This window comes from Callospermophilus lateralis, chromosome 7 (assembly GCF_048772815.1).
Source record: "Callospermophilus lateralis isolate mCalLat2 chromosome 7, mCalLat2.hap1, whole genome shotgun sequence".
In the NCBI taxonomy this organism is placed as follows: Eukaryota; Metazoa; Chordata; class Mammalia; order Rodentia; family Sciuridae; genus Callospermophilus; species Callospermophilus lateralis.
This window is the reverse complement of record NC_135311.1, coordinates 20,834,913-20,858,562: the sequence shown is the minus strand read 5'-3', so window position 1 is coordinate 20,858,562 and position 23,650 is coordinate 20,834,913. Positions and strand designations below refer to the sequence as shown.

The following is a 23,650-nucleotide window of genomic DNA, read 5'->3' as shown; positions in this document are numbered from 1 at the left end:
ATACTTAATCTGGATCCCTAACCCTAACAACACAAGGCAACTAAGAGTGCAAATATTCACGAAAATAGTTGCCCACTGCTCCTCGCCTATTGGGCATTTCCACTTTCAGTAAACCTCATCACAATCCTGCAAAAGGTCCACATTAGCATCCTTGTCATTTTTCAGACAGGGAAACAAAGGTGCAGAAAAATAAGTAGACGAGGTTGAATCAGCACAGAACCTTGGACTACCTGTCTTCGGAAATGTACTCTTTCAGCAATTTCTAGGAGACTTGGAGCAGGGAGTGCTTGCTCTGTTAGGGGAGGAGCAGGGCCAGCCTGTAGTAGTGTGAGTGTGTATGACTATTTATTTGTGGAGTCATTTCTTGGGGGACTGGTGCGTTTAAGTGTGAATACTATGTGGATTGAGACGTGGGTGTATATGAATATTTGTGGGTCAGTTATTATAATATGTGTAACTGAGAGTGTGTCTTGGGGGGCGGGGTGGTGGTGGAAGTTAGTTCCTGAGCCTGGTGAATATGTGGGCCTTATGTGAAAGCAAACGATTTGGATTTTGTGCACAATTCTAATTCTGTGTGCATTTGTGTATGTGCATGAGCTTGGGAGTGCAAGCCTGTCGGGGGACCTGGGGTAGAGGGTAAATCCCTGGGTCATGTATTCGTGATGCATGTGAGTGTATGCCAAAAAAAAGAGTGGGTTGCTGGATGTCTGTCCGTGTTTGAGTGTGAGTGTGTACATGAAGGTGAATGTATGTAAGGGGGGGGGGAGGGTCGTCCCTGGCCCCGGTGTTAGCGAGTGTGACTGCGCTCCGGTCGGCCCCGCCCCCCGCTGCAGGTGGGCCGGGCCCGCCGCGGGGCCCGCAGCGCTCGCAGCTCTTGGCTCGCGGCCGCGCTGGGCTTGCAGGGCTGGGCTGGGGCTGCGGGGCGGCGCCGGGACAGGAAGCGGAAAGCAGCAGTGCAGCGGCGGCAGTGGTGGGGCTCTGCCTCTACAAGAGCCCAGCACAGGCCGCAGGGACGCGGCCGCTGTGAGCCGAGACCGCGGGCCGCTGAGCCCAGCCGGCCAGCGCGGAGGTGAGTCCGGCCGGAGGCCGTGCGCGGCGAGGCGGCGGCCTACGGGCAAACCTCGGGTGGGGAGATGCCCCGTCCGGACTCGGCGCGCCCCTGCGCCCTCCTCCCGCACTCCCTCCGCCGGACTCCGATCGCGGTTCGCGGCCCTCTCTTCTCTGGCCCGTGGCTCCCTGGGCTTCCTCCGGACCGCTCCCGGATCGTGCTTCCCGGGACCCCACTCCTCCCATCCCTGCACGGGGCGCCTTCCCGCCCCTGCCCTGCGCTCTCCATTGCACCCGACTCCAGCGCGTATCTTGGACGCCCCCATTTACCCCTGACTGGCCTTTGGGGTGCGCCACTTGGGTGCGCGTGCCGGCCGCTAGGGAGTGCAGAGCATCGATGGGGGCAGTTATCTGGGCCAAAAGGGGTGGGGACTCAGCGGCTCTGCGCTCCCCAGGATCCGGGCGCGCACCGGGGTTCCCACCCCGCTGCCGGACTGGACTCGTGTAATCGCCAGCGCCCGGGTGCCACCTGGCCAATCGCCAGGTACCGGGACAGAGCTGGCCTGTGTTTCACACCTCCCTTGCAAAATTGAGCCAGCCGGGAGGCCTTGGGGGGGCGCGTCCGGTTGCGCATCAGAGAGCGCAACAGGCAGGTAGGAGTTTACTTTCAAAAAAGCCGGGGTGGAGCAGAGTCGTGCCGGCCAGTCTCTGCCGAGCTGTTCCTATCCTGGGAAGTCTCGCAGCGCTAGGGTAATGTTCGCCACGGGCAGGACCTCATTTCCTCCTGCAGCCTTTGAACTGCCCCAAGCAACGCGCCCAGAAAAGTGTGAAGCTTTATAAAAATTTAAACGCGTCGGTGGTGGAGGTAGAAGAGGGGCGGAGCCGCGGCCTGGCGGCTGGCGAGAAGCTGGTGAGACTCGCAGCCCAAGAAATCTGTTGCTCAGCTTTTACACCTCCAAACCAGGTATAATGCCCACGCCGTGAGAAAGATCTCCTCGCCATGCTCATGGGGTGGTGTTAGGGCGGGGTGTGATTGTATGGCTAGTACGTGCAGTTCGTTAAAGCCCTTTTTTGAGGGGGCTGTGGTTAGAAATGGATGTATTCTTAAAGACTTATTCCAAAAGCTAGCAAGCTGTAGAGAATCTGGTGTTTTCACTGACATGTTTATAAATTTTACAGGGTTGCTGAAAAATATTACAACTTGTGTCACCAATCAACAATGCTAATTAGCATTCTCTTTCCTGTGGGTGGGTTGTTTGATTACACAGCTCCCAGGCTCTTTAAGGGAGATGGCAGAAACTGTCTGAATCCAGGGAGACATAATTAGCTATTTTATGTAACCACTAATTAGAGTTTTTTGAATTAAATCAATGTGATATGGTTGGGGCTTTGATTTGTTGGGAGGAAACTGTTCTATTCTGCAGTTCAAAGAAATAACACCCTTCACCTATCCGTGAGCGTTTAGCACTTCCAAATGTTGGTGACTCTTAATATGATTGGTGAAAACACCCAGTGTGAAATTTTCACTGTTACAGTGTTGGCAGCGTGACTGGTTGCAACTTAATTTGTAAGTAAAATAGGAGAAGAATTCTGAGAGTGGCATATTTGCAAGGGCTGCATGCCAGACAGTGCATTTTATTGTTTTATGTGTTGAGCAATAGGCAAAAACCATAAAGGAAATTTAAAGTTTCCTTATGAAGCAACAATTCCAATGTCATCCTTGTCTATTGAAAAATTAATAAATGCTGAATGAGGAAAGTACCGTCTCTTTTATCCTCCTAATACATACACATACCCTGTTAGCTGCTCTAGACTTCATCTGCTCCTTGGCTTTGATGGGCCTTCATCAGGTTGGATTTTAATTGGATGTCTCTGTCTTTGGGTTGTGGGCTCCTTAAGAACTAGAACTATTTGAGATTCATTTCTTTTCTTCTGAACTACCCCCCCTACCGCGCCCCCGACTAACACTCCTTGCAATGCTTAGTTAGGACACTGAAGCTGTGAATAGGAGTTGAAATTGCAGATTCTTTGTGAGGTTATAATGTGGTTTGGAACAATTTATGATTGTTGCCTACCCTCCTCTATGTAAATAAACAGATCTGGTAATTGCTACATTGCTATAAATTTTCCATAGCAAAGAACATACATTCTGGAATTAGTCTCCCAAAGTTCAAGCCCTAGTTGGAGCACATATCAGGTGTGTGACCTTGGTTTCCTTAACTATGCCATGAAATTAATATTTTATCTCCCTTAAAGGCTTGTTATGAGAATTAAGTGAGATACTGCATGCAAATAACTTCTGAGAGTCTAACATATAGCAAGGACTTGATAAACGTAATCTGTTGGACTATAATTGCCATCATCTCTCTGTGAACTGGGGGCATGGCTATATGTGGCAGGAGACTGGGGCCTGGTGCTTGGTTATTCTTCATAGGTGGCTTGCTTGCGAGGCTGTGTTTCTACAAGCAGTCTTGGTCTCAGTGAAACCTGCTGAAAAGGAATCTGCATGTTCTGCTACTGTCTGTTCCTGCCGGCATTTTCCTGAGTCCCAGCTATTGCACAGTTGTCATTGGACCTGGCACCATAGAACTCACAGAAGAGCTAGTTCTCATGAAATTGTGTTTCTTTTTTGTCTGTTGTTGTTGCCTCTGAAGCTTAAAAGTCTAGCAGGGGCAGGGGGTTGCTTACAAACAAATATCCACTGTAGAGCCTCAAATGCATTTACCTTTCACAGCTCTTAGAAATCTATATGCAGCAGCTGGAGGCATTTCAGAAGTAATTAATGAATTAGCCAGGAGCAGTTATTCTGGGAAGGTGAGTTGAAATCATTGGCAAGACAGGTAAAAGGAGGTTGATGGTTTCTCTCCATGTGAATAGTGGCCCAGAATCATTCATTTATAAGACTTCTGTTGCCATAAAAGGATTATTAGGTATGTCACAAGTGCCACAGGCCCTGTAGATCCTCATGCCAGTGACGTGGACAGTGTTTTATGATTTATAGAACACAGGTTCTGAAAAATATTTTCTAGTTCTTGTCATTCTTCTCTGAACTCTTCCACTCAACCTTATGGTCCTCCAGATAAACCCACACCATGTTCTCTGATGTCTCTGACATTCACTTCCAACCTGAGGAAGCCTGCAAGGGACAGAGTAGAAATTATTAAATTACTTAGCCACAGTTAATAGTAGTTGTTCAAAGTTGACTATCAAACCAAAACGATACACGTAAGTTCAATGAAAATGGTATGTTAAGTCATATGTCACCCAAAGGTATTCTTTCTCACCCAGGGATTTCACTTTACTGAATAATTATAGTCTATGGTTGTGCTTACCATGTGCTTGGTAGTGTTCTAAATGATTTTTTGGAATCATTTCATTTAATATCCACAGTAAGCTTATAAGGTAAGTGAAAAATGTAATTTTGTTATCACATTTGAGAAACTGAGGAATAGAAAAGTAGCTTCCTCTGAGATCACCCAGCTAAAGAGTACCCTGAGCCAGGATTTGAATGGCGATGGTCTAACTCCAGAACCTGGGCTCATAAGCTAGTCTTCTCTAGAGGAAAAGTTGGCTCTAAACAAAATTATTTAAATTGTTATTTTCCCCTTGAGGGTCATATAATTAAAAGTGTGTGCTTGGAGCAAAATATTCACTTCAAAATATAAACAATAAATCATGGAGTGAACCCTTAGAATTCTATGAATGGTAAAAATAAAATATTCCAAGTAATGCACATAGTATATATAAACACAGTTGATACATAAACTGTGCTTTATGCTTTCCCTTGGAAATGCATCCACCTCTGGGAGAGCAGGCTGACTCTTGAAGTTCCGTGTACATCTCTGTACCTCTTGCACAGTTTATGTTCTACCCTCCCAACCAAAGCCCCCTTAATTACTTAATAGCTCTAGGCAAAGCTGTTGATGTTTTTATAATTTGCTTTTCATGAAGATTAGCTATGTTTACCACTGTCATTACCATAACCTATTATTTCCCTCATGATTTTCTGAGCACTGTTTTTCTTTCAAGTCAGAAGTCAGGTGTATTTTATGTGAGTGAACATGACGTTAGGGGAAGATTCTATTTGAGGCCACTGACCTTCACTTGCTCTGAATAAAGGGTGGTGAAAGAGGTCCTTTGGGCCTTTTTGCCTGGGAATTCCAGAATTCAAGGCACTTCCACTAAGAAAAAAGCACCCTGTGCACCTGTCTAAACGGTGTTCCTCTTGCTGGCATGCGTTGTAGCTAGAAGAGTTCCCTTCCTGTCCGGATGTGGGCTTCTACCCCTTACCAAGCAGTGCCTATAGCTTCTAAGGGGTGGGTGACAGGAGGGTCAGGATGCATCTGGAATATGAACTCTGGTGTGAGCCAGTGGTGTGGCTACAACTCTCCATAGTTCTGACGCCACTGCTGTATCTACTTCTGCAAGGTTTTTTCCACAGTGAATATATGCCTCTGTGTCCTGAGATCTGCTGCAGAACCCAGTATTCATTTAGCAAACGTTTATTGGATACTGGTTATATTCTAGGAACTGGAGAGAGCACTGGAAGTGGTTCCTGCCCTGTGAAGCTCATAGTCCATACAGGAGCCCGACACTGAATAACCATACAAGCAAAAGTAGGTTGGAAATAGGGATAGGAAGAGTACTGGGTGCTGGGAAGGGCCTGATTTATATTGGAGGATCCAAGAGGCCCCTTGGAAAAAGCTGTATTTAAATTCAGAAGAATTGGGCAAAACTGGGCATGTGAAGAGTGAATGCCAGCAGATACACTGCATTCTGCCAAAGACAGGAGGCTAGAAAGAGCCCGTGCCATAGAGGAACCTGGTGGGCAGGACTTTGAGATCAAACCAAAGATTTTGTATTTTATTCAAAATTCGGGGGGAGACCATGGAGTTTTTTTAAACAGGGGAGTGATGTCTGCATTGTAATTTTAAAGGTCACTCTGGCCTCTGACTGCTGCCCAGTCTGGGCCAAACAAAATAGGTCATGTGAGGGGTACGATAAGGAGGCAGTTCCAGAATTTAGGGTCCAGATTTTCTCCTTTGAATGACTCCATGCATTCAGGCTGGTGCAGCAGCCTGTAAACTTATTACCCAGGGAAACTGATTCCTTTTTATACTTTAGAATCTTCTCTGATAAGGGATCTCTTCTGACCTTGGGTCAGTGCTGTCAATTCCTGGTGCATACAGGGAACTGTCTCATAAATATGTCTTTGCAGGGATCAGCTGTAGGATACGCTTCTTTATTAACTGGATCGAAGCTCTTAACCTGAGCTCAAACCCTCTTTTAAAAGGAGTGCACTGTGGATTTTATTAGTTTGTTACCTGTTGCTTCTCCTTAATCCTCACTCAGATCTTAGAACAAGAATTGGTAACCACAGTCTTAACAGTCTGACTTAGAAGAAGAGCCAGGATCCTCACTGACTGGATTAACTGAGGAAACCCAGAGGTCTTGCTAAGGTTGGCGTAGTGTTACTGCGAACCAGCAGCATGAGGGCAGTACCCTGGACCAGCAGAGCTTAACAGTGGTTGGAGGTGTGGGATAAAGGGAAGTGAGTGTTCCCCAAATGGTATACGGTTGGGTTCATAAGATGAATAGGATGATGGTATCACTGCAGCAGAGGAAATTAGAAAGATTAGGCCAAGACTTGAGAGAGCAGCAGGGGGTAATGATAATCCCAAATGGAACAAGAAATATCCAAGCAGGAAATATTCATCTGGGCTTTGTCTTCAGTCAGTATTTGTTGGGGACAAATATTGACTGAAGACAAAGGAGCTTGTACCATAGTAAATCCAAGGAGCCTGTACCATAGTAAATCCACAGATGGAGAAGAATAATGGTGCATGTTTTGAGTGTCAAGGGATGACCTAACGGGAGAAGGGAGGACACGTTTGGAGATGTAGTAGAGATACAAGTGCCATTGAATCAGAAGACAGCCAGCAGCAGAGTCCCAAAGGACAGCAGTGTGCCTCTGTCATTGCTATACCCGTATCCTTGCTGAGAGCATTCTCTCATGACTACTCTTTAAATATAGAGGTGAATAAATGGGTCACCTGGGTAAGAAGGACTTGGAGAAGGAGGACAAGGTTTGATCTTCAGATTTGGCTCACAGCAGTCTCTGGGCAGCTCCAGTGAGTTGCTTCCGTGGAGAGGTGAGGATGGAGGATTTGGTGGTGGCAGGGAGCGACAGCATGTACAGATCCCCCTTGGGCAAGTTTGGTCAGGAAGCATGGGAGAGAAACTGGGCATGGGGCTTGGTAGAGTTAGGAAAAGCCTTTCCCCAGAGGGCACTTGGGGGCTGTGAATGCCTTTGAGAGACATGCCTGAAGTTGCCCTAATGGATAGTCAAGGTTTTAATGAGAATAAAGAATGATGACCTTTGGCAGAGCGGGGGAAGAGAATGAAACTTGGGTTCTCTGAGCTGGAGACTCCCCACCATTTAATCCTTACCAATGGCCCTTGAAAGAGAGTATTAAATAAACCTCATTTTATTTGGGGACCTTTGTGGATGGGTGGAACTTTGAAAGCTCAGAGAGGTCAACATCTAACCCCTGGTGTCACGGTTGGGAAGCATGGAGACAGGATCCGCAGTGGTGTGCAGAGCCTGGGTCGCCTGCCTCTTAGATACCCCTCAGCATTTAGCAAGAAAACATTCGATATTAGGGTGGAACAAGGAGTTAAGGATTATGGTTGAAAGGCAGAAATGAGTGTAGGAGTTATGCACGGTTAATTATGAATCTGAAAAAGGGTGGTTGGTCAGTTTTTGAATAAAGGATCCAAACCTTGACACATGCAGGTCAACAGGGAGAGGGCCATGGGCTCTCGGGAAAAGAGAGTTCATTCCAGGCTGCACATATTGGCTGTATCTCCCAAGGCTGGTATCTGCCAGGTATGAAGCTGGTGAAAAAGCATCAAAACCTGGAGCAGAAAGGAAGTCAGACTGGAAGATGCTGAGAGCTCACTGGAATGCCTAGTGATAATGGTAGGAGATGGAGCAGGGAGAGAAAAAGGTGCTCTTGAAGTTCCCAGAAAGGTGGACAAACTAACATTTCCTTGAATGCCTATTGTATTTCACATTTAATCTTTACAGTTACCCCCGCCCCCCCAAAGGGGGTCTGGGGTGGGAAACCTGTGGCTCCAAGGTTAAGCTCAAGTGCAAAACTGGTTAGTAAGTGGTGGACTGCAGGTGAGCCTCAGGGTGGGAAGCCTCCCACGCAGGGCAGGGTTGCAACCAGCTCTGGATACCGCAGTATCCGCTTGGGTCTTCATGTTAGCCCTGTGAGGGTGGTGGCTAGTTGATTTATTTATGTTTAGTAAAACAAGGCTCAAGAAGGCTAGTGGCTTATCCCAGATTGTAAGACATGGTGGTTGAGCTTGGGCTGGAACCTAGGCTTCCTCAGGGCTCGCCTTCGACTTTATGGCCTGGGAGAAGTGAAATGATGAGTCAGGATACCCTGGGTAAAGGAGGCTTACCCTGGATAGCAGACAGACCTTGCACAATTAGTCAGGATAGTCTCATCCTAATCAGTATTCGAAGCCCTGGGGAGTGGGTTGGTGTGTGGTGATGTGACATGCAGGCCCAATTCATGCCCCAACCCGCCGGATTCCCTTCAGACACTTGTTGCTAGCCAGGGTCAGGGAGACTGGGCCTTCTCCCAGTAGGGGTAGGGGTATGGCATTTGCCACTCCTTTGTGTTTTCTTCACACTTATCTCACTGGCTCTGTTTGCAGTTTCAGCTTCCAGGGGCGCTGGAAGGAGGAGTCCTGTTGGGCGGAGTCCAGCTCTGGAGGGGTGCTGGGAGAGACAGAATTTCCTAGAAGTAAAGCTTTAGCAAGTGGGAACTCAGGAATGTACTTGGAAATGTTTCCAATTTATTTTTATTGCAAAGCAATACCTAATGAAAGTGTGGGGAAGGACCCAGGAGCCTGCGATCAGTCAATCATGGTCTTTCATTTTCTGATGTCCCCTTTTAATTCTTTTTTCTTACATAAGCTCTTTTATGTGATGGTAACTGTAATGTTTAGACTCAGTGTGCATCTTCAATCCTGTATCCTGCTTTGTGATTTGTCATTCATCATAAAAGTCTCCATTCTTTATCATTATCACTTTGTACCTATATGTGATATTTCTTTGGTTAGATGAACCATGAGTTTCCTTACTGATTCCTTTGTTTGGGGCGGGGCACGGTCATTTAGATTGTTTTTAGCTTTTTAGTATTAGAGACAGGGAATAATTATTCTTCTTTAAGAATTAGCTCTTTAAGGTAAATTTTTAAGTGTTTGGATTCTTGAATTTAAGAGACAGAATTTGTTTTTAAATTGACATTTGGAAATTATGACCCAAAAGCTCCTTCCCTAGGTATTGTTTATTTATTCAGCTAACTGGCAGTGGGGGGCTGGGCATTCTGTCTGGCATTGGTGTGAGAAGTCACTTCCTACAGCTAAAGCCAGTGAGGGTGAGGCTGTGCTCAGGAAATGGACCACTGCCCTGGCTCTCCCACCACCCATCTTCCTGCTGCTGGGATGGGATTTGGCTCAATTGACACCCATCCTAGGCGCCTGGGAAGAGATGACTATTGTCCATTGTCCTTCAGCCCAGTTAAGATTGGCTTTGAAGATTGATCCCTCTTTCTTTCCTCTTTCCCAGAATTTGTTCCTGGTGAAGAGAAGCTCCTCCTCTGGTTCCCAGACCCCTTGAGGCTTTAGGAACCAGTAGGTGAAATTATCAGCCTTGAAGGAGAAACAGCGCCTGCTCCTTCATCAAGAGGAAGCTGTTCATTGCTATGGATACCGAATCCACATATTCTGGATATTCATACTATTCAAGCCATTCAAAAAAATCTCACAGACAAGGGTATGTAAGCCGTCAATTGTTCCACTTTTCTGTTTGGGGAAAACTGCAGGCTGCTGGAGCTTTCTAGACTCAGTTTTCAAACCGCTTGCTTGCAGGGCTGTTGATGCTGGAGGTTCAGTCCTCCGGTGCATGAGAAGCTGAACGTGGTTGACATGTGTTGGGAGTCACTATAACACCAATTTACATTTTATAGCCACCATTACCGTTGATGACCTAAATTTCTCACAATTGGTTTTAAATTAAAGTTTCCCCGGCAGTGGGAATGTTCTTCATTTCTAGGTACTTCTAGATGTCAGTTCTCCCAAACCTTTACCAATAATGCAAATGAAAAGTTTAAAAACTTGTGCTGATCTGTGGGTGTCACCCCAGGCTGCTGACTCATTGTCCATGATGCCTTGCCATGAGGCTCACACGCAAACCCGCGTGATTGGCCCCTTATTTCTCTTTGACTAATCTTCCAAGTAAAGCCTGGGTTTTGAAAGCACTGTCCGGGGTGATGGGGCCAGTTTCTCCTTCCTCTACAATGTGATGGCAGATCTGCACTGGTATTCACAGGGCCTGCGTGTTACTGACACACAGAGTACTTGCTGAGTGGAGGACGAGTGAATGATGGAAGAAATAAATTAATACATAGGGGGTGCTGTGCTGGTTGAGAGTAGAGCTGATGAAATTGCAGTGCTGCCACTTACCCTGTTCTCCTGATTTGTGATATGGGTACAGCGATCCCCTCCTTACAGCGTTCTAAGAAGATTAAACAAGATTTAATCTTAATTTATGTAAAGCATTTAAACTAGCACTGTAGTTGGAGGTTGCTAACCAGTGCCTTGTCATGGCACCACGGTGTTAAGGTACCCACTGATCCCAGCCCCAGGGCCCACGATGGCCACAGTTCTGCACTAGCGTGGGAACGGTGGCTCCTGGTGTTTGTTTCCCTTGCTGAGCTCTCCACACAAGCAACTGTTGCAGAGTGAGCTTTTGTTTTGTGCATCTCAAATTTGCTAATTTATTTATGAGCCTGGGTGGATCTACACACACAGAAAGAGATCTGTGAGCATATTCTCCAAGCTGCCAAGAGTAGCCGTTCCCATGGGGTCAGCCACAGACAGTGACTGATGGGACCTTCAATTATACTGTCTTTTTGTAGTTGTTCAATTTTTTTTTATAAGTGTGTCTTTTGTGATTAAAAAAAATGAATAAGAAAGTACAAAGGAAAGGTTTTCAAAGATTATTTGATGATATGAGAAAAATGTCGCAAGATCATGTTATTAAAAAAATGGGATTCAAAACATTGTATCTTATATAGTTCTATCTACACATAATAAGATCAGTATTAATCAAGCCTGTCTCTGAGTATAGGATTATGGGTGGCACACTTTCTTTTTAAACTTTCATTAATTTCTGAGTTTTTATACATGGCTCTTATAATCATACATATTTGACCCTTTGCCCTGGAGCCCAGGTTGGACTTTCCAATCAGAGAAGGAAGCAGAAGTGCTCAAGTGTGGGTGCTGCAGGGCTGGGGCGAGGGAGCCTGCAGTCACATGCCAGAGCCCAGGTCCTCAGAGAGCTAGAAACCTCAGGTGATAAAAATCCAATCACAAATTTCCACCAGCAGGTGAACTTACCAGATTAGTTATGACACACCAGAAGCGGCTGTTTTGAAATACCAACTCTGGACCAAAGTGGGAAAAGCCACTCCCTCGTCAGCATTCCGGGCTCTCCTCTTTCACGCCACAATGATGGAAGTAGGAATTTGGGGTGCTTTTGAAACTTGTGGATGAATAGGGGTGACAGCTCGCAGGATTGGAACCAGCTCTGGCCCCTTTTGTCTACACTTGTATTCTGACTTCCACGCTTTGGGACCCTTTGCTGCTCTCTGCCTCTTGGAGGCCCCAGAAACTGATAGCCCAGTTCAGTTGTGGGAACTTCCAGGAACTATAACTTTGTATTAAAACAACACACAGAACTCTCAGTGCCTTCTTGGACCTATGGGGAAAGTGCTTGGCAAAAGTTAATACAAGCCGAGGCTTCTGATCAATTACTCAAGGAATGTTACTGGATGCTGCTCCGAGAGGAGCTCCAAGTGGAGCGATGTGAGCACAAGGGGTTTGGAGGTGCATTTCATGGTTCTTTACAAAACACCATTATCCTTGGGGGTGAATTGTCTGACTGTAGGCAAAGCCGGGTATAGAAACTGGAGGGGAGTTGTGATCTACAGATAATGTGTGCTGTGGAGTGCTTTGCTAGGGCGTAAAGAATGTGAAGCAGTAATTGTACCTTCTACAGGCATGAGAGCAGGCCTGAGACACAGCCAAGGACATTTATTTTGTCCCAGGAGTTTCCCTGGGCAGGTTGCTCTCCTCCGTGCCCTGTCAGGTGTTTGAATGGAAGAGCAAGAAAGGGGAGGGCCTTGTCTATTTGATAATTTTAGTACGATTTCAACTCAGGAATAATGAAGTGCACCAGACATGGTATGCTTGATGACATCATGATCATCTTGGAGAGCTGACAGGTGACTCTTGTAGCAAAGAGGCTGTTGGCCTGGTTTAGTGATGCCTGTGGTCTCCAGAGATTGTCCAGTTAACTTCAGCCCACCTCACCTAAACCTGGGGGTTCAGAGCGTAAGTTTCCCAATTTAAACACAGCAGCTGCCAATAATATGAACAGCCACTTTGGGAGTCCCTGCTGGCTCCTCCAATGGTCACAGCCGTCCTAGGAGGGTGGGAGGTGGTAGTCCATGTTACAGATGATGAAACCAAGGCTCTGGGACAGCGACAGCGTTGTTGCTTGAAGTTACAAGGTTTGTAGAGGCGCCCTACAGATTTCAGGCTCATGACCCTTCAGAAAGGAAATGCCACTTTTGCAAGGGAGGTGAAGAGCAACTGGTGTGACTGATGTATTAAAGTGCATCGTCCAAAAGAGGGCTGCCTGGTCAGTGGAGAAATTGGTTTTTTTGTTCTGAGACCACTTCAGTTCCAGTTTGCCCAGTGCTCAGCCCTCCTACCCCAGGCAGGGCCCAGAGGAAGCAGCCAGCCAGACCCAGCAGTCAGTAGAGAGAGGACAGGTAGTGGGTGGTGGTAGAGAAGGAAAGGGAGGAGTAACCGGTGGGGCTGGCTTTCCCCAAATAGAAATAGACAAACAACAGAAACAAGAGTAAATAATCTTCCCAGGAAATTCCGAGTGTAAGGGGAAACAGTATGGGAATTAGAGGATTCTGGCTACATACTGAGGGGGTTGGTTACAGCAGCCCCCAAGAGCTCAGCTCCAGAATTGGCCTAAATGGATGCATTTATATACACACAAAGGTGCAGACATTTGTAGGTGCCTCCTACACACTGCTGCTTGTTCTTCCCACCATCTAATGCACGTGTACACACACATACACATACAAATATACTTATCTTTGCTTATATGGGCAGAGGGTGTGTGGGGACAGATTTAGAGATGAAGATTTGAAGATTCCCTTAGATGATACAGCTGCTCATCAAAGGCACATAGGTGATCCAACCAATTAGGCCAAGTTGGAAAAGTCTATCCTAAGTATGTACTTATTGTAACACCTCATTCATTGGTTTGGTAAGCTGTTTACTCCTCTGATCTCCTATTGCCATGCTCATAGACACGTGGACCTGTTGCCTCCATGAATGGGGAATACTTTCCCAGAGGAAACTTGGAAGCCTTAGAGATTCCTTGGAGTAACAGCATCAAGAGCATTTCGGCCCCTGCTGCCAGGAGGTGGCCACTTGCAGTTCTGCAGACTGGAAAGCACTGGATGGATGGCAGTATTTTTGTTGGAAGTCACTCTTAAATCCTACCCTGACTTAGTACCTGGAACAGTCATGCAGGAGTACTGATTTCTGTGAAAGCTGTATGGTGGGTTGTGTGCTTCCTTAATAACAAGACCAATACAAAGAGCCGACCCCCGGCACAATGTTGGTGCAGTGATAGGACCTGCTCTGTGTTCCCCTCAATCGACCTATGTGTTATCAGCTTTGTGTCACTGTGACCAGAATACCTGACAAGAACAACTTAAGGGGGCAGAGATTATTTTGGCTCCTGGTTTCAGAGATTTAGTCCATGGTGGGCCAATTCCACTGCTCTGGGCCCAAGGTGAGGCAGAATATCATGGCAGAAGGACATGGTGAGGGAAGCTGCTTAGGGCAGCGTGCCTAGGAAGCAGAGAGAGAGAGAAGCCAGGAAGGGGGCCACAGAGAAGGTGTACCTCTCCAGGGCATGCCCCTAGTGACCCACCTCCTCCAGCCATGCCCCACCTGCCACATTAAACCGTTAGTCCGTTCAAACTAGGATGGACTGATTGGGTTACAGCTCTTGCAATCCAATCATTTCACCTCTGGTTATTCTTGCCTTAACACAGGAGCTTTGTAGGGAGCATTTCATGTCCAAACCATAATATCCTGCGTGCTTTCGGCTCTGGGCAGTCTCTATTCCTGGTTGCACACTGTCCTTCACCTACTTAGCACTATTTTAATAAGGAAGCACTGTGCATTGTGTCATGGTGCAGCTAAGCATATACTCGTGGCGCCCATTACGTAGCCCCTGCTGTGTGCAAGGCATACTCTGTCACTCCAGCAGCCCCTTGCCCAGGGCCAGTTGGGTTGGAGAATCTTGGGGGAAATTTCTTAGACTGCCTACATCCTGCACACCTGAGAAGCTGGTGGAAAATATGGATTCCTATCATGTCCCTTCCAGATAAATCCCTTGATGGTGGAGTCTGCCAGTCTACCTCTATCTGTGCTCCAAGTGGATTCTCTGCACACTGGGGTTTGAGAGGCACTGGTTTCTGTCTCTGAAGGATGGAAAACTCCCCTCAAGTTATCAGATTAAGGGTTCTTATCTGGTTCTCCTCAGACGTTACCAGGGTAGTTGTTAGACAGTCGTTCCCTGTCTGGGTCCTCTTGGTTTCTGTAGGAGCCAGGCTGGGTGGGTTGGGGGTTGGGAGAGAGCAGAGAGTCTGTTTCCAGCCCTGGGTGATTCCCCCACCTGCTTTCTGCCCTGCTAGTGTGCAGGATCCAGGAATTGGCACTCAGTGAAAGATTTTGATTTCCAGTGGAATTTGTGCTGTCACAGGATTTGACCCATGGGGCTTGTGAATAGAGAGATGGGTTAGGGAAGCATGTGACTTGGCTGACGGCGGCAGCAATGATAAATGTGGCAGCAGTAAGAGTAAGAAGGGAATCTGTCTGGCTGCAGGTACGACCTACCAGAGAGACAGTTCTGGCCCTTGTCTGACGACTCATTCTGAAAACTGGCCATGCGTGGGCGAATCTCTCCCACGCTGTTTATTGCTTCTCACACGGAGTCCCTTTTTAAATGATCGTATTAGACAACAGAGAGTGTGGGGCACACAACTTTGTGCTATCTAAGGTCACAGGGCAATCAGGACTCCTAGTAGTAACTTTAAGGCATAATTCATGGCTCTTGTAGCTTTGACAAATGTGAGGGTATGAGGGTGAGCATCGGGAATTTTATGCTGTAAAATCTTCCAAATTGTTTTTCAAAACACTGTAGCATCATGGGTTTGAATAGAGATAGTGGCAACAGACCTGGATTCGGATACTACTCTGTCACTTCCTACACCTTTGGGAAGTCACTTAAATTCCATGAACCTCAGTTTTCTCATCTGTAAAATGGGAACAATAATACTAACCTCAGAAGATTATAGCTAGGATTGAGTGAAACTATCAAGCACGTAGCGAAGTGCTTTGAAATTGAAATGGGGACAAAGATGATTAACGTTGCGTTGTAATATCTTTGGGTGAACAAATTCGCCACTTACATGACTTTTTTCCTAGTTGCCTGGTTGAAATAAAGAGTTAACCAGAATCTGTGTATTCCTAGTTCTATTCTAGGGATAGAACTGTTGTCATTGAAAGATCCTCTGCAGCCATGGGTGCCTCTTGGCTCTTAGAAAGAATTATCCAATGCTTATGATAAGGTACAAGTTTGACATGAAATCTGCACATGACAGTTTTTGCTTTTTGGGTTTTTGTTGTGGTTGTTTTGCTAAATGGTGGGTTAATAGAAGACCTGTGTGTGGAAAGGAAGGGAGTTTGATGATGTGTTGATGGTTCTGTTTACATCTCTTTCTCCGAGGTAACAAACTCTGCTTCACAAAGTCAGGAAAGCATTCTTGGTCTTTAATAATAGTAGTGATATCATTATAACAGTAAGCCATAATGGCTACTATGTACTGGGCCTATGTACATTATCTATTTTTATTGTTCCCCATTTCCTACATGAGGAGATGGAGGTTTTAGAGGTTGTGCAAGGTCGCACATCTGGTAGGGACAGATCAAGATTGGACTCTTTGCACAACCTTTATGTGCAATGCTTTCCCTGTCTTGGGAATGAGGGCAGGTGGTCATAGGAAGGAGGACTGATGTCAAGTGGCCTACGGGGACAAGAGGCTAAGGCCACTTATTGACTATTGACCACTGAGGGGCTGGCTCTGTTGCTGGGTCGCTCCTGGATTCACCATTGGCAGCTGGAGGCTAGAGTGCTGCTTTCCGTAGGTGGTTATTAACCAGATTGTGACCTCTGGGCTTGGCCACAGTGATTGATTGATCTGTAACTTCAATATTGACCCCCCACAGTGGGGTGCCCTTTCAGTCAGCATGGGAGACCACCCAGAAAAGTTCATCTGGGTTGAAAGTATGCAGCAGTCTGCTCTCCTTAGGAGGCCTGAACACACACACACACACACACACACACCCCTGCGTGTCATTTTTCCTAGCTTTGTTTGTTTCTGCGGGTGTCTTTGAGTTCACCTAGAACCTATGGGAATGACTTTTAGTTTGGAATTTGTAAGAATTAGGAGAAAATGATTCTCTGTCCTGGTTTAGAGTTTCCTTTCTTCTCTTGTCCAAAAGTATAGGGTGACAATGTGTCCCAGATTTTTTGGGGGGTAGAACAAAGCTTAGATATTCTACAGTGATGGCCCAATAAAATCCTAGAAAATTAACACGGGCAAATTATAGCCAAGTCAAGTGAGTAATTATTACCATAAAATGTGCCTCCATTTCAGGAATTGAAAAATTTGAGGCTCTGGAAAATTAAGACCACTGTTGATAGAGGAGGAGTGACAGTCTTGTGTCAGGTCTTGGAATGGCAGAAAGAAAATACTAAGTAGGGAATAAAGGACACTTTACTCTCTGCAGGGGGTGGAGATGGGTGAGTATTGGTGCTGTATGTGTATACGATTTTCCTAAATTCAAAATGAAACATATAATGCATTTTGATGAATCAGAGAGTTAATTACTGTGACCTGAAATGTGCTCGCTATTATCATTTTTCCCCCCAGGGAGAGAACTAGAGAGAGACACAAATCACCCCGAAATAAAGATGGCAGAGGGTCAGAAAAATCTGTCACCATTCAGGCTCCCACGGGAGAGCCCCTGTTGGCAAACGATTCTACTCGGACCGAGGAAGTTCAGGTAAGGCTCACAGGTGGTCTGTAAGTATACTGCTGCCCCTTGACCACGTCTCTTTTCTGTAAATGTTTTCCTAAGTCCTGTTGCAATAGGTTCTCTTGGGTTTTTAACCTTTATTTTTCTAGCATGTTAATTAGTTTATCTATGTCCTGTGGTTTCTTGTTGGTCTAAGGACAGCCTGTCCTGCCATTGGATAGCTTGGGGATTCTCCTGAAGTGTGACTGGTTGGCCTGCGTTGAATGGTGTTGGACAGAAGCCAGGACTGCTGACGACAGGGCAGGGAAGGGAAAAGTTCCAGGCTGGAGTCTCCGGAGACTCCTTCCAAAATGGAACAGTGTTAGGGAAGGAATCTCCGTCTCCAACAAGCCTAAGTAGTGTTGGGAAGATGAGGAAAGAAGTTAGGATAGCTCAGATGCACTCCTGGACATGTGAAACAAAACAGGGGCTGGACACTCGGCCTGGTAGGGAAACAGGATGAATGAGGTACCCCTGGATCAAAGAGAAGGGACAGGAATATATCAAGCAAGCTTTGGGTGGTAATGGCCTCTGTGATCCCTCAGCATGAAGACCTTGGGATGGAGAGAAGGATCTATGACGAACCAGAGAAGGTGTTTCCTCTTCTAAGGGACAGCAGCTCCCTCAGCTCCAGAGACTTCCTGCTGCTTGGAAATGCAAGGACTAAGTGCTGATGTTTAAGAAAAGTCAGGGGGCTGGGGTTATGGCTCAGCGGTAGAGCGCTCGCCTACCAGGTGCGAGGTCCTGGGTTTGATCCTCAGCACCACATAAAAAATAAATAAATAAAATAAAAAGTATTGTGTCCAACTATTTCTAAAAACTAAATATTAAAAAAGAAAGAAAGAAAAAAGAAAAGAAAAGCCAGGCATTAGGGTGATTAGGAAATCACCCAATTTTGAAATATGGTCATTTTATTTCTTTATTGAAAATATCACTTGGATTCTTCTCTGGGCCCCTGCCTGGCAGCCTGTTGACTTAAGTCAACATCTGAGCTAGACTCAGGAGCATGCTTGCACAACCTCTGCACCTCCTGAAACACATGCGTGTCCAGCCTTGCCTCACACAAACAAAGCCAAGTATGCATACACAGCTGTAAAGATAGAGGGCTGCAGATAAGCCTGCATCTGAATACAACTGTAGGTACACAGAGATAGGCGCTTAGAGTCACATCCACGGACAGATCTGGCAGTTCCTCAGAGCACACATGGTGCTCTGGGATCCCAAAATGCAGGCGTGGGTTGAATGTGGGGTTTGTTCACTGATGATGAGCAAATGCCTTTAGAACTGTTGCACTGCTTGCCTTGGCTCTGAGAGGATGGGTGGTTGGGTGGATGGATGGATGGACAGATGAACAGATGGACCAATGGGGCCAGTCCTAGGATTGGACCTTCCTTAAGTGCTTTAGGACTCAGCTTTCTCCTGGAAGTGGATGCTAAATGCCATGAAGACATTTCTTTGTTTGTAGCTTCTCTACACCGTGTACTCACTGGGAAGCTGTTGATGTTTACTGCAGGGTGATGCGGTGGGGAAAGCATTCAGAGGTTGTATACCTCAATAGCTGTATTACCTTGGGCAGTCAAGTGGAGTGGGCCTCTGCTGGCCTCATTGAAAATCTGGAGGATTGGATTAGAGGAGTTCATTCCTTTTTGTTCTAAAAACCTCAGGCTTTGGAGAAACATTTGTACATGTACATTTTGTTTTAGACACAGATGTGCACAAATTCTTAAACTGGACAGGAGATTTAGTAACTCTTTGGCAAAAAAAAAAAAAAAAATGAACAGCTACATCAGAGCAATGTGGTTGGCAAGAAAATGATCACAAGGTACTAATAATTACTTCAGCATTGATTTGCAACTTTTTCCTAGCCCTGATACAAATATGGAAACCAGTGTTTGCCTTTATGAAGAGGGTTACAAAGTCAATTGTTTCCTGTAGACTGTGAACTCACCTGTTATTAAGCAAAACTTGTTTGTCTTTGGATTTGTATCTTTCTCCCTGGCTGATGTATTTTTTCCTTTAAAAAAAAAATTGACCTAAATTTATACACAGAGAAATAAAGCAGATCTTAAACATTTCAGTGAGTCTTCATAGATGAATTCATCTCTACAACCCACACTCTTCACCACAGACTCTCCCAGGCCTTTCCTGGTCAATCCCTATCCCCATCCCCACCTCTCCAAGGCAACCACTGTTTTGATTTCTATCTCTGTTGGATTAGTTTTGTCTGTTTTAGAATTTAATGTAATTGGAATCATATGACTTTTTTTCCTCACTCAGCATGATTTTGACATTTATCCATGCTTTGATATGTTTCAACAGTTCATTCTTTTTCATTTTTTGCTGAGTAGTATTCTATTGAATGAATTTACTGCAATTTTTTATCTGTTCTCCTGGTGGGTGGACATTGGAGTTGCACTGCTTTGGCTGTTCACAAACAAAGCATTTAAGAACATTCTTGTACAAATCTTCTGTGGTCATATGTTCTAATTAATTGGGGGTAAAGCTTAGGCATAGAATTGCTGGGTCACCTAGTTAAGGGTGTATTCAGATTTCTGTGAAACTGCCAGGCCAGTTCTCCAAAAGTCTTTTATCAACTTAACACGTCCACCCGTGATGTCCAAGAGTCCTGGGTGCTTCTGGCTGTTCATAGGAATGGCCTTTATATTCTGTGGTACTTCTCATTTTCAAAGATGAAGGTCTTTTGTTCATCAGTTGGGACCTTTATCACCAGTGCCACCTCTAAACCTAGCCTGTCCATTTCATAAGTCACGGGTCATTTTTGCTTTGTTTTTTAATCATTACTAGATTTGGAGTTATCTGGTTATGAGAGATCTGTGTAACTGAGTAGATTTCTTTAAGTCGATGTCCTCATTTTACCCATCTTGCTGCTGTGACTCAGTGTGTGTGTGTGTGTGTGTGAGAGAGAGAGAGAGAGAGAGAGAGAGAGAGAGAGAGAAAGAGAGAGTTAAATCATATGCACAAGTCTCTGAGGCAAAACTTCTTTGGACTTCATAGCTTTTTGGTCCCTTCTTGCTTTATTGTGCTTTGGAATGAAGTCACAGCTGCTAGGGAAATAGCAGGCGTGTTTGAGACCCTAACAACGGGATCTTGTTAAATGAATAGACTAATTGCTCCAGCTAGCAACTACCTAGAAGTTAAAAAAAAAAAAAAAGAGAGAGAGAGAGAGAGAGAGAGAAAGCAAGAGAGTAAAACTACAGGATAATAAAGCTGGTTATTTGTATGCTCTAGGTGTTTAGTTTGCCCTGAACATGTGTTTTGGAAAGAATTTCTGAGCTGTCCTGGCATAAATAGATTCTTGAATTTGCTTAGTTTGGTCAGTGAAAACTGCTGTCAGCAAGTGCTTTATATTGCTACTTCCTGAGAGGGTCTTACAGATATCATACAGAGCTTTAAAAAAAAAAAAAAATGCAAGTACCAGCCACAGGTGAGCTTGGATTTCTATAGTGATGTAAGTTCCCTTTCTGTGCCACAGAGCTATTGCTCCACAGAGCTATTGGAGTGTGTAGCAATGTTCCCCACTTCCAGAATTCAGACTTTGTAAGCTTTTAGAGCTCAGCATGCATTAGGAGGAAAACACAAGGGGCTTCTTCTATAAGGGATCTCTCACAAGGTTAATCTAACAGCTGGGTCTTTATTGCAGGGCAAATAGCCCCAGGCCCAGAGCTTCTTGAGATTTGTCAATGCCAGGGATGGTAATCAGAGTTATGCTAATGAATCACCCAAACAATACAAAGATTTAATTATGTTTTTCTCTGTTTGAAAAGGTAAATACAAGCCAGAGGAGCTAAGGCTGAGGATCACAGGTTCAAAGCCCTTCTCCCCAACTTAGAGAGGCCCTAAAGGATTTAGCAAGACCCTCTCTCAAAATACAAAATAAAAAGGGCTGGGGATGTGGCTTAAGTGCCCCTGGGTTCAATCCCTGGTACCAAAAAAAAATTAATTAAATAAATAAATGGTATAAAATTAAAAAAAAAAAAAGGTAAATACATAATACATGTGGAAGATTTCAGTGAAAATTGTTAAGGTTTAAAATTCTTCTATTACATGTTTATTCAGTTCCCATTTTCTGGAGAGCCCAGCATGTAGAGTTGGGTAAATGGGGTGCATTCTCCACATACACTGCGTCTCTTCTGGTGGCTTTTACAAATGACCTGCTTCTTTGGGCTCATCATCCTCATTGTCGCCTCTCACATCAGGATGACAACTGGGGAGAGACCACCACAGCCATCACCGGCACCTCGGAGCACAGCATATCCCAAGAGGACATTGCCAGGATCAGCAAGGACATGGAGGACAGCGTGGGGCTGGATTGTAAACGTTACCTGGGCCTCACCATCGCCTCGTTTCTGGGACTCCTAGTTTTCCTCACCCCCATTGCCTTCATCCTGTTACCCCCGATCCTGTGGAGGGATGAGCTGGAACCTTGTGGCACGATCTGCGAGGGACTCTTTATCTCCGTGTCCTTCAAACTCCTCATTCTGCTCATTGGAACCTGGGCCCTTTTCTTCCGCAAGCAGAGAGCCGACGTGCCACGGGTGTTTGTGTTCCGAGCCCTGTTATTGGTCCTCATCTTCCTTTTTGTGGTTTCCTATTGGCTTTTTTATGGAGTCCGTATTTTGGACTCTCGGGACCGAAACTACCAGGGCATTGTGCAATACGCGGTCTCCCTCGTGGATGCCCTCCTCTTCATCCATTACCTGGCCATCGTCCTGTTGGAGCTCCGGCAGCTGCAGCCCATGTTCACGCTGCAGGTGGTCCGCTCCACTGATGGAGAGTCCCGGTTCTACAGCTTGGGACACCTGAGGTAAGGGCAGGGGGCGTTCAGGAGGCAGAAAGGCCAACTGGTATCCCTGGAAGATAACTGGTGTCAGTAAGACAGATGCACGTGCCAGGACCAGGGCTGGATTCCTTTCTGGTTTGGGGGAGGAGCTGTGTGCATGAACCTGTGTGTAGGTGGTGGGGGTGTCTATGTGCATCAGTTAGCTGGACTTTTGGATGGGGCCAGCCAAGTCAGGCTTTGTTTTAGTTGACTTTTTCACTGCTGCAACTAAAAGATCCAACCAGAATAATTTTAAAGGAGTAAGTTTATTTGCCGGGGGGTGGGACGGGGGCTCACGGTTTCAGAGGTCTCAGTCCATAGACAGCTGGCTCCATTCCTTGGGACTCAAGGTGAGACAGAACATCATGATGGAAGAGGGTAGTGGAGGGAAGCAGCTTACACGATGATCCGGAAGCAGAGAGAGACTCCATGCCCCCCAATCAGCCATTTCCTCCAGCCATACACCACTTGCCTCCAGTTACCACTCAGTTAATTTCTATTAGGGGATTAATTCACTGATTGGTTTAAGGTTCTCATAACCCACTCATTTCCCCTCTGAATGTTCTTTCATTGTCTCACACATGAACTTCTTTGGGGACATCTCACATCCAAACCGTATCAGGTTTTGTCAGGACTATTCTCAAATCTTGTTGGCAGCTTCCTAAAGTGATGCAGAAAAGGTGTACCTAGTGATGACTGCCTGCCTTGACCATGAAATTGTCTTCTGGGCAGTGCATAAAGTGACTGTTAATTCCATTTTGCCCCGAATGGTTCATCTGGTTTACTGTGGTATTCCAGTGGAATTATTAATCATTCCTCCCTCCTTTTTTTTTTTTTTTTTTTTTTTGTACTCTCAGAGATATCCTGGTTTGGGCAGTAAATTATATGGTCACACTACTGATCCTCCAATAAAGAATCAAATACAGGTTAAAGTCTCCCAGATGTGTACGGGTTGAGTGTTTTGAAAATATATTCATGAGAAAAAGTTAGAAATCAACTGGGGTGTCATAGTTTAAGCCTCTGCATAAAAATCCCATTATTTTGGGTTAGCTGCAAGAGTGAGAATCGTCATTTATTTTATGGATAAATAAAGGTAAGCACTTCATATGAATTATATATTTAGTCTTCACAGAACCTGTGATACAGGTATTGTCAATCCCATGGTTGCAGATAAACTGAGGTTTAGGAAATTTAAGTAATTTGTACAAAATAATACGGCTACTCTTGTTTAGAATTCACTCAGATGTCATGGCTGAGTTAATGTCCCATTGTGGCATCTCTCTTTTGGTGTTAGGAGCTCATTTTTCCTCCACAATGAACTCTCTGAGGACAGGACCTGGTTCTTACTCTCCTGGGGTCTTCAGTGCCCAGAGTGGAGCATGGCACATGCTCAGATGGTCCCTGGGATGTCTGACTTCAAGCTTCTCACTCCCCAGGCCCTTC

At 45.6% G+C, this 23,650-nt stretch overlaps 1 protein-coding gene across 1 annotated transcript in view; it reads left to right on the top strand.

Moving 5' to 3' along the window:
* Positions 1–980: 980 nt before the first annotated feature.
* Vangl1 (VANGL planar cell polarity protein 1) overlaps positions 981–23,650 on the top strand; it is a 47,135-nt gene continuing 24,465 nt past the window's right edge. The window contains exons 1-4 of the mRNA XM_076861537.1: positions 981–1,069; positions 9,695–9,901; positions 17,223–17,355; positions 21,585–22,192. Coding sequence (XP_076717652.1) covers positions 9,831–9,901; positions 17,223–17,355; positions 21,585–22,192 — 812 coding nt within the window. The 5' untranslated portion in view covers positions 981–1,069; positions 9,695–9,830. The remainder of the gene's footprint in view (positions 1,070–9,694; positions 9,902–17,222; positions 17,356–21,584; positions 22,193–23,650) is intronic.